The sequence below is a fragment of the Balearica regulorum genome, chromosome 19, assembly GCF_011004875.1.
Source record: "Balearica regulorum gibbericeps isolate bBalReg1 chromosome 19, bBalReg1.pri, whole genome shotgun sequence".
Taxonomy (NCBI): Eukaryota; Metazoa; Chordata; class Aves; order Gruiformes; family Gruidae; genus Balearica; species Balearica regulorum.
In genome coordinates, this window is record NC_046202.1 from 11,993,137 (window position 1) to 12,004,166 (window position 11,030).

At 48.3% G+C, this 11,030-nt stretch overlaps 2 protein-coding genes across 3 annotated transcripts in view; one reads left to right on the forward strand and one right to left on the reverse strand.

Annotated features, from left to right (window-relative positions):
- TYW1B (tRNA-yW synthesizing protein 1 homolog B) overlaps nt 1-5,820 on the reverse strand; it is a 110,282-nt gene extending 104,462 nt beyond the window's left edge. Inside the window, exons 1-6 of one of the 2 annotated variants that reach the window (XM_075771687.1) lie at nt 5,706-5,820; nt 4,282-4,436; nt 3,444-3,584; nt 2,767-2,868; nt 1,764-1,958; nt 665-946 (exon numbers count right to left, since the gene is read on the reverse strand). In XM_075771687.1, the coding sequence (XP_075627802.1) occupies nt 665-946; nt 1,764-1,958; nt 2,767-2,868; nt 3,444-3,584; nt 4,282-4,436; nt 5,706-5,709 (879 nt within the window). In that variant the 5' untranslated portion in view covers nt 5,710-5,820. Of the gene's footprint in view, nt 1-664; nt 947-1,763; nt 1,959-2,766; nt 2,869-3,443; nt 3,585-4,281; nt 4,437-5,705 lie in introns of those variants that run through there. The other variant, XM_075771685.1, reaches the window with a different exon arrangement.
- Nucleotides 5,821-5,937: 117 nt separating this feature from the next.
- Nucleotides 5,938-10,862, forward strand: SBDS (SBDS ribosome maturation factor). The gene is made up of 5 exons (XM_075771424.1): nt 5,938-6,112; nt 6,544-6,673; nt 7,422-7,622; nt 8,204-8,368; nt 9,086-10,862. The coding sequence occupies exons 1-5, from the start codon at nt 5,985-5,987 to the stop codon at nt 9,212-9,214; spliced, it is 753 nt and encodes a 250-aa protein (XP_075627539.1). The 5' UTR covers nt 5,938-5,984; the 3' UTR covers nt 9,215-10,862.
- Nucleotides 10,863-11,030: the final 168 nt, after the last annotated feature.

Sequence of the window (11,030 nt, forward strand, 5' to 3'; positions counted from 1 at the left end):
CTCAGCCAGAAGAGCCCCTATTTTCCTACAAAATTCAATACGGCCACAGCAATCATTTCCAACCCACAATAAATGGCCTACAGGGAGGATTAAAGCATCACAGCAGTTCAGGGTCTTGCACTGCAGAGCAAGAGAGGATTTCTTATTCAAAACCTGCAATCAAACACTCCAAAAGACACACAAATGATTACAGGCAGGCAGAGGACTTGCTCAGATAACACCCTCCCAAGTGCCTCTGGAAAAATCTTGGGATGCAGGCAAAGCACTTAAATTTCAACAAGCTGAAGGGGAAGCAGGTTAACTGCTCACAGAGAACTCCATGCTTCCCTCTGCCATGAGACAAAGCAAAGACTGATGAGAACCCAGACTGGCTCCCTGCAGCACCTCTCACAACAGATACCTCCTCCTGTTCCAGGGGAAGGCTCCCTCATCATACACATGCCATCTGGCCTAGGTCCATCACCAAGTCTTTGCTCCTTCTTTTTGGAAGACTTATTCTACCCATTATTCACCATGGCACCTCATCCCTCTTCCCCCTCCACTCCACAAAAAGAAGTATCAAGCTCTCACAGCACCCCCTGGGCTGCAGGGGGAAGGAGAAAACTCAAATAGGATTCCAAGGGCCACTGAACCACAACCAAGGTCCCATGGATTTTGGCTCTACCTCAGTATCCTCGTATTCTGATGCCCCATGTTCATGATCCCAGCTCTCCTTGCTCTGCTTCCCCGCAGATTTGCACTTCCCTTTCTTGCACTTCCCACTGCAGGGCTTCTTTTCCCCTCTGCAGAGCGCCTGGAGCCGACTGAGGAACTTGGCTTTCCAGGCTTCAAAGTCGGCCTCAATGCTGCCATGCTTGCTCTGCGCCACGTTGCAGTCCCCCTCAGCACGAGTCATGATACGGCTGGCACTGAGCATCCACAGCCACCTGTCCATGTTTCTTCCCACCTAGGACAGGAGAAGAGTTAGAGGGAAATTAAACAAAGCTCAAGTTAAACAAGACAGGCAAGGAAGAAAGCAAGGAGGAAGCCTGGAAGCAGAGCTACATAGGTGAGCTGCACAGGACTGCAAGGCAGGGACTTCTGGAGTCCCTCTCACCTGCTGACTCAGAGGCCACAAGTCAGTCTGAACAGCACCACAGACCCTCAGCTCCCATCTGGAAATGTCCCCAGAGCTGCTCTCTGACCAGAGCAGAGTGACAGCGGGGGTAAGCTGCTCTGTGCGATGCTTGTTGGTCAAAACATCTACAGCCGTAACACATTTCATGCAGCCCCAGCTATACAAACATAACACCCCACTGACAAGTCACGCCATTTTTCTGACTGAGATGAAACTAAGTACCAGGGTAAGATACCGTCATATGTTACACCAGGAAATAAAGCTAAAATCCGCACAATACAGCAAAGTACAGAAGATGATAGAGAAAAGCACTCTAAACTCAAAGGCAGCAAGTGAGAGGGTTTACGGTGCTGTGCCCTCATGCTGACAGCAAGCTTGCAGAGCTGGGAAGTTCACTCAGGAAGGATTTACCAAGTTATCAGTGCAGTGCTTACAGGACTCCTTTCCCATTTAAATGGGCAGCACAATGGCTTCGAAGCTGCACTGCCAGTGCCCTGAACCCAGTCCCTCTTCAAGCCCGCACAACAGCCGCAATTCTCACACAAACTACCAGTATCGCTCAGTTCTGAGGCATTTAAGAATGTTTAGGGGAGTTTAGCCTTCCAGAGGAGTGGAAATCAAAGAAAGGTGCACAGGACATACTTACAGTGTTGTAATGATCAACATAAACTGAGTTTCCCAAGCCAAACACAGCATATCTCAGGCCTTTCAGATACATTTTCCCAAAGCGGAAGTCATTTGCAGCCTCTTCTAACCACTTGCAGAACCACGCTGCACTCTCGGTAGGCTGTCCATCTGTGTATGTAGCTACCAAGAACACACAAACGTTCCTGCCAGTTGCCTAATAATAGAAAGAGAAGGGAATAGGAAAGATCACTGCGTTTTTCAGAGCACTTGACATCAGTGAGAGAGCTGTAACACATGGGCAGTTGGGAGAAGAAGTCGAAAGACAAGATATTTTGCTAAGTGGGTTAACAGTCTTTGGTGTGGGATGATAATCCCAAGGGCGGCGAAAGGCCGTCCTCCCTGCAAAGCCATCTGACATTAGCCAAGAGACACCAAGCTGTCTTCCCTCTACCAAGAGGGACACCATGATCAACCCAAACTGGACAGTGACCTTCCCTACCCCAATCAACAGCTGCTGGAACAGACTCTCACAGCAATAAAGTCTGCCATGGATTCAAAAAGCAACTCTCAATAGTCACAGAAGAAAAATCCGTCAAGGACTACCCAAAATAAAGGCACCTCCCAAGAAGTTTCTAACCTACAAGTCTATAAAGCGTGCAGAAGTATCGCCATCATCTTACTCCGGTTTTGAACCCTTCCCCGAGCGTACACCATCAGAGACCGAGCAGGGGGACCCGGTGCAGCCACTCTCACGTAACTCGCACCTGAGTTGCGGAACTGGCTCATACAAAGCCACTGTTGGCATCAAAACGCTCTATGTGATCCCTTCCGAGGAATTTTCAAAGTTTAGGTATTTTCCGCCAAGGGTTGATGGGCTATACTCACTTGCGTAGAAGGGAAGCCATTTTCTACACACAGCTTGGGGGATTTCCAGGATAACAGGAGAGAAATACAAGAGGAAAAGAGCCTTCCCAATCCCAGGAAAACCTTTTCTTTATTATTCATATTTATGAGGAACCTACCTCCTCTGCTAAACAATCATCTGGATCATAGTCTCCCATGCTAATGACTTCCACAGGCAAATTAAGGGAAATAACTGCTTCAGCCAGACCCTTGGCAAATCTCTGAAAAAAGGAATTTAGGAAGTCATCAATTACTTCAACTCAGCTCCTGTAAGGGTCAAACAAGCCCAGCTACGCCCAGTCACAAGACTTCTCCCAGCACAGAAAGAACAACAGCACATGAGAACTGGACACTGCACCTGTAATTCCTCACATTTCAAAAAAAAAAAAAAAAAGAAAAGAGTATACTGGCTGAAAGAGAAGAGTTACATTAATTTTCATGACTAATGATTTCACATTTACACGCAGAAATTAAGTTTATTTTTGAGAAAGCACCTAAACTTCTTCCAGAAGACTTGCTAGCAAATGAAGAGCATATTTTAAGAATAAACTTCATGCTTCTTCATCAAGGTCTCTACTGCATGCCTCACGTAAAGGGAGAAGAAAAATTGGGGGGGTTTGTATAATTTTCACTTACCTTTCATGCTGGGCAATGACTTCTAATGAGTTAATGAACCTTCTGATGAACTTTCAGATGTTTACACAGTGCAGCGTTTCTAAGGCAAGCAACATACTCTAATTTCAACAATATTTCCAATCAACCTCACGTACGTGGGAAGAAGAAAAGTAACTTATACCTTTGCTGTGCCAGTCTGAGACCCATAGAAGATCTTGACCCCAGCAACACAGACTTCCTTCGCCTGCAGGGTGGCATATCCATTTACTAGTTTGTCTTCTCTTCCTTCAGAAGCAGCTGGATTCCTATTGGATTTTTCACCCTAAGAAACAAGCGCCGCATCTCATTCAATCCCTTGCCAAAGGGATGTTAACCCAATTTTCCCAAACACGTTTCAAACACAAATCCTCTGACCAGACTCTCAGCACTACGCAAATGCCACAGGTGAAGCATTGTAGCTTCTCGCCCCTAGAGAAACACACGAGGAACTATTTCTCTGAACTAGGCCGTGCTACAAGAAACTCATCTCACACCTTGGGAAGACAGAAGGATCCAACTGAAGCCGAGAGCCTCCCAACTCACGCAGCAAACTTCGCTCACCTACACAAGGAGACTTTAACAGCCTCATCCCACTCCCATCCTAAAACCAGTCCAACCTCATCATTAACATCAGTGGAACCATGAACCTGAAGACACCAGCCACAAGCAGAGTGAGGTACTTGCAGTGACAGAGCAACCCAGGGTGACGCATTCTCTCAGGAACAAAGTGAGAAGTGCTCAGCTGAGATCTGCTCCAACATCAGAGCAACGGGGGCGTTCAGTTACCCACAATCACGAGACAATCCAAACTGGGATTATAACCACCAGGTGAGTGGTTATAAACTACCTTTCGGATTTGCAGCAACCCAGCTGGGCCCACAGGGAAGCGGCACATTTCTCTGCACCCGTGGGCACCTTCACCTGGCAGCTACTCACTTCCACATACAGATTTTGGGGTTTTCTCAGACAAAAGTGCTTACGTGCTCAGTTATCTTCTTTCTGGTGGTGAAGAACCGAACAACGATCCAAATGCTGATCCCAAAAGCAACAGCAGAATAGATGTAAAATCTGCGCAGCCATGCAGACACCAGGCAAGTACAGAAAAAGCTCCACGTATCCATTGAGACATCTAAACCTAGAATAAATCAGGGATTTAGCAAGAGCAGATTCCTACAGTAGGAATTTAGAATAAGCACACAAAAAATAATCACATGGTACCCAGAGTCTCGTGCCATTAGCTGCTCTCAAGGCTCTACAGAAAACAGCTCTTGGCTAATACAAGACACTCCAAATCCATCAAGGATCCATCCTTCACCTCCTCAGAGATGAGTAAGCTGCATTTCATCTGCGGACCCAAACTAACATTTTAGAGTACCGTATGGGAACTCCCCGTTTGTCTGAGATAAAGCGGTTCTGTTATAAGGAAAGGCAGAAAACACTTGTGCCGTGCGAGCCTCTGAAAGCAAAAAGTCCTTGCAAAACCTTCGCCATATCGTATGGGTCTCGATTGTGCACAGACCCGACGTGTGCAGAGCTCTGGAGCTAAAAAGCTCCATTTCAAGGGGGGAATCATCTCCAGAGAGCTCGCAGCTAAACACAGCCCTTGCTTGTAGGCATTAGGCACCACATGGATTACAACAGCTCTGAGCCAGAGCTTCAACGCCGGGCTGACATCTGGATTCCACTGAAAGTACTTTTTCAGACTGCTGTCACCTGGCTGATGTTTGAGTCGGAACAACTGAGGCGGTTCTGAACCAACTGGACAATTCAGGGCACACGATGCTGCAGGCAGCAGTGTGCTTGTGATTACCTGTCATCTCTAGGAAACATGCAGGAGCTTCAACAAGAGGGTGGTTTGTGAGACTTAGTGACTGAGAAACACAGAAGACACCCCCCTGCTGCTACCTGCGGTCCTCTTGGATCCGGTTTTCACGGACATCAGACATGACCACAGAAACCGAGGATTTCCAAGAGGCCGGGAACTTTGTTCTCTTCCTTCTCCCCTGGGCTGTCACTTACCATAGCAGACCAAAACCTTGAGGGGATTCCTCCTCACCCCTCCACCAGCAGCACCGAACCCCCCAAAAGCAGCCAGCTGCCAGCGCTCACCGCCGTGCCGCCAGCCCACGCAAGCAGCAACCCCCCTCGGATGGGGCTCCACAGGCCGCAGCAGCCGGCTGCCCCCGGGTACCCCCCGCTACCTGCCCCCCGCCCCTCACCCCTGTGCCTGCCCCGCTACCCGTCCCCTCAGCCCACCCCACGCCATTGAACGTACTCACCCCCCCGCCCCTCACACAGGCCTGCCCGATGCCCCCAGGAACCCCTCCCGGTTATCACCCACACACACACGGTCACTACTCCCCCCATACACCTCTGCCGCACGGTTATTTACCTACACCGCTACCCATACGGTTACATACACACACACTTGTCACACCCCCCTCACAGTTACCACCCGGCCCTCACCGGCGGAACACCCTCTCCCCACAAGTGCCACCCGCTTCCCCTTCCGGCCACCCCGCGCTGACCCAACCACCGCCCCCCCCAGTTCCCTCCGGACGGCTTTTGCTGATGCGACAGAGGGCGGGGAAAGCGGAGCGGTGACCAATAGGGAAACAGCGTGGGGCGGCCCCGCCCTTCGGCCCCTCGCGCGCCCGCCGGTGGTGCGGGACCCGCGGCCGCCATGTCCATCTTCACCCCCACGAACCAGATCCGCCTCACCAACGTGGCCGTGGTGCGGGCGCGGCGCGGTGGAAAGCGCTTCGAGATCGCCTGCTACCGCAACAAGGTCATGGGGTGGCGCAGCGGAGCGTGAGTGCCGGGCTGACAGCGCCGGGGCCGGCGGTGGTAGAGGGGAGGCCTGTGGGCCCGTGCGCGGCCCAGCTGTGGGGACCGGGCTGTGGTGGGGGGGAGGCCCCCCCCCCCGTGGGGACCGGGCTGTGGTGGGGGGGAGGCCTCCCCCCCCGTGGGGACCGGGCTGTGGTGGGGGGAAGGCCCCCCCCTCCGTTGAGACCCGGCTGTGCATCCGTGGGGCCGGTGTGGAGCCGGGCAGGGGGAGCGCCCTGGGGCGCTCTGCGGTGCCCCTGGCCCTTCCCTGGGGAGTGACATTTCGGTAGTCGGAAGTGCCCAGGCTCCGCTGATTCGGCCTTGGCAGCAGGACTTGTTCCTCCTCGCCAAAAACTGGCACACTCGTTCTCACGTTGCTGGTTTCACAAGTTTTCTAACCCTGCCCTGATCTGTAGGGAGAAAGATCTCGACGAGGTCCTGCAGACACACACGGTGTTCGTTAACGTTTCCAAAGGGCAGGTGGCAAAGAAGGAAGATCTCGTGCAAGCCTTTGGGACAGATGACCAAACAGAAATTTGTAAGATGGTAGGTTTCAACCCCTTGGCAGTTCCCTGCTTTCTCAAAGCTTGGAGAAGATTTGAGGGCCACACAGATGTGGTAGGGTTGGTCTGGTACTGGGAGGGTTGTGTGGCGTGCAGTGCTGCTGTAGGCGCAACAGTTGGTCATTTGTTAAGAAATGGGTAGGAAGGAGTGGTAATTCCATGGTATAGTCTTACATTGTCCGTGTGCATCTGGCTGAACAGAGTTGTGAGCGCTCTGTATCACGTACAGCTTCTGCGCACTGATGTCGATGGGCACAGGAAAACGGTCAACCAGTGCGGGAGAGTTTCTCACCTGAGATGCATTATGAAGGCTACAGGGAAAGGAAGGGACAGTCGCTTCCTTTGGACAGTTCAAGGAAGTGTTAATAACAGCTCTAATTTAGTCCTTCTGGGTAGGATGTGAACTGTGGACTTGTTGTGGGTGATGAGAATTCAAGTAAATCTGCGCTTCTCTTTACAGTTGAGTGTTTCTGTGGTGGGTTTTTTGTCTGAAGGTCTGAAGTCTCTCCAGTGCTGTCTGTCACAACGATGGACGTTATTAATATGGTTATTCTTTTTCTGCACTGCACATCTAACCAAACCGTTCAAGCACTTGTTAAATTTAACAGAGTTACAAGAGTTTTCACTCTTTAGGCTGTGATGTTTATTAAATTATGTGTTATTTACATAATATATTGTAAGTTATATGATAAATTATATATTCTAGTTAATATTTTGTTTTTCCTGTACAGATTTTATCAAAAGGGGAGCTGCAGGTATCGGACAAAGAACGACACACACAGCTGGAGCAGATGTTTAGAGACATTGCGACTATTGTGGCTGACAAATGTGTGAATCCCGAAACAAAGAGGCCATACACAGTAATCCTGATCGAAAGAGCCATGAAGGACATTCACTACTCTGTCAAACCACACAAGAGCACCAAGCAGCAGGTGAGTTTTCTTGCCAAATCGGCTTCTGCTCAGAGGTGTTGCCTTCCAGTGTAATTTCTCCGTTAGCGGTCACAGAGGGAACAGCAAAGCCCTCTGGTCTCACAGGCGCAGAGTGACTCCTCGGGTGGCTGGCAGGTGACTGCTGGGTACAGGCAGCCTCTGACACGCGTGCAGTTTGGTTTCTGACCATTCAGGGAAGGGAGACGGAAAGAAAGGAATTAAAGCAGTGACAGCGATATGCCTGGAAGAGAAAAAAAGAGTTTTATGATTTATTCTCCTTGAGGTGGTAAATCCGGGTTTGCACCGGAGCCACATGGGTTTCTGTTGTTCTGCTGTGTGACTGCTACGTAACGTTGTTTCAGACAGGTTTGTTTAGAATTGGAAGTGATCTCCAACAGCAAGAACTCTGCCTTTTCTTGTTAATCTCTCAAAATAACATACTGGCAAGGTCCCTGCGGCAGAGTGGCGGTGATGGGTACCGAGACGTGTGTCTGAAGCTCCTGCAAAGGATCCGAGATTTTGAGCTGTGCCTGTTCTGTAAGCAGGTGTGTAACTGCTCTTTGTTCTGAATGTCTTTACAGGCCCTGGAAGTGATCAGGCAGTTAAAGGAGACCATGCAAATTGAACGTGCTCACATGAGGCTGCGATTTCTTCTTCCAGCAAAGGAGGGGAAGAAACTGAAAGAGAAGCTCAAGCCCCTGATTAAAGTTATTGAGAACGAAGACTTCCACGAACAGTTGGAAATTGTAAGCGGTCAAGCGATTCTTGTGTTTCCTACTTGATTTGACTACACCTGTACAGTTTACTGGGAGATGAATTAATCTATGGAAATGGTTTAGATAAGCTGCAAGATTACCAGAGATTCTAAATCAGAGGGGTAGTTTGTAGTTTTTCATTTCACACAACCCTATTGATGAAAGCTTGGAAGTAGCCTTTATTACTCAGAGACTGCTGCTTGGAGCTGAGGAGAAGCCCCGTGTCATTTCTCTTCGCAGCGCCTCTCCTACAACACCGATGATTTCCTTTGCAAATATGGAATGTTCCTCTTGTTTACTTGGTGGGTCAGGCCTGTATTTTCACAGTGGTTAATTAGTTTTTTCAAAAATACTCTGTAGTAAAGTAAAATTTGATATTGGTAAAAGTCTTCCTGAGAACAGACCAGACTCTAGCAATGTCTCTAGTCAAGAGACATGTCCCCAGCATGGACATAGAACTGCAGAACTGTGGAAAGATGACTTGATAGTAATCGCTGGTCAACTCTGCAAAGTCCTTCGTAGGAACTAAACAATTTTTTTTTTTTTAAATGAAAATTAGCATTAGACCGTAGAATCATAGAATCATTTAGATTGGAAAAGACCTTTAAGATCATCGAGTCCAACTCTTAACGTAGCACTGCCTTCTTGAGACAGGGCTAAGCGGAAGCAAATATTATTGCTTGGCTGATGAAATGTGAACTATTTCAGGTGTGCCTTATTGACCCAGGCTGCTTCAGAGAGATTGATGAGCTGATCCGGAGTGAGACAAAAGGGAAGGGAACGCTGGAAGTGCTCAGTCTGAAAGACGTGGAGGAAGGAGATGAGAAGCTCGAATAACGAAAACCTTCCTGGCACAGTTCTACTTGAACAACATCCTACGAAATGACTGGTGTTAGCCACTCTCTTCTGTTAGGCCTTCATGGTTTTTCCAGTCTCTTGCTGCCAAATATTTTCTGACACTAATCCTTTGGGATTTTTCCATGCAGCGTGGGTTTTTTTTAATCGCTTTACACTTGTTTGGTTTACAGATGGGTTTTCCTGTAGGAACATTTGGTGTCAGAGTTGCACTACTGAGGATTGAGTTAAGACTTGATATAGAAGTTACTCTTGCTTTGGTTTGCTTTAATTAAGGGTTGCAGTTGAAGAGCATCTGACTGATAGGGTGCCAAGAGGTTTTTCTTGAAGTTGTCGGTGTTGAGTGGGAGATGGCATATGTGGCTGAGAGGTGGGTTTTGTATGTGAGGAGAGGAACCTGAAGAAAAGGGAGCTGCATTTTCACTCTTAAACAGGTGCAAAGTGTGGATCCTGTCTGAACTGATCTTGTGGCAGCGTGAAAACTGACTTAGACTTCCCTAATTGGTTGCTCAATAATTAGAGTACTTTAACGGGCCATTCTTAGAGATTTCCTTCACTGGCTATAACAGTACTTGCTGACTTAGAAAAAAAAATGTTCTCCAAATAAGGTATTGATAAAATATATTTAGCTACATTAATAAAAATGAGCTATCATCTATTTATATATTACAGATAAAGAAATAAAAAATTATTTTTCGTTAATAGTCTAGGAGGTCTCTGTGGCCATGGCGATGCTTTTTGTAGGCTGAAGGCTCAGCCTGCGCTTGTGAGCTGTTCTCACGTGATAAAACGCGTGTGGGACAGGCAGCGGTGGCCCCTGGCCGTTGAGCTAGACGGGCTTTGTTGGGCCGTAATTCCCTGGCAGTAACAGTTTGTACGAGCTCCTTTTCTTCTCAGTGCGGAAGAGAACAATTCTGGCAGCTGTCCTTTAGCCTCTCTCTTTTTATGCTGCTTTCTAATACATGCACAGAGCTTCCTGATTCTTGAACCATTTTATCCATTTTAGAATGCTTTCTCCTACCCCCACGGTGATCTTCTGTGGTGTTTCAGTTCTGCCTAGGAAGGTTTAGTGGCACGATGACTATATTTGCCATGTGGGCACAGCCTCTGTGGAGATGTCTACACGCATGGAGAGATTGACAAGGTTCCTCGTGTGTACAAACCCTTGACCACTTGTTTTTCAAGCAGCCATCTCTTCGTGCATACTTTATGAAGCGCTGAAGATAATGTTGATATTTAGCTTGTCACTGGCAATTAGCGCTAACATGCAACTGGTAAATCTGCAAATGAGACACTAAGAGCCTCAGATGGTACCGTGTTGGTAATACTTGATTTCACAATCCTGTCGTTTCTTCTTTCCCGCTGTTCAACAGCTAGAGCGCAGTCGGATGGCTGCAGGTGAAAGATCTGGAGTTACAGAAACTTAATCTGAGCTGATTTACGAGCTTGGTGCTAGGGAGGCAATTTCCGTATAAAGTCTTTCTGCAAATCAAACGTTGAGGATTTTTTTCTGGTAGAGGGAGCTTGATTTTATTTATCAACAACTAAATGTACATGCTTGCATTTCTTGTCCTATTTGTAGTTCAGCAAGAAGGTATGGTGAGCATCGAAATAAATGTGAGTATTGGTAGCTGGTTTGTTCTGGCCTGTTTCCACGGTTGTGAGTGCCCGCACAATCGCTTCCTCGCTAATGAACTGTAACTTCCAGAGGTACAGATCTGGGTAGTGGTGGACTCCCCTTGCCATTTGAAATACGCTGGCAGGTGCCAGGAGAGCGCTGGCCGTGTCTGGGTTACCT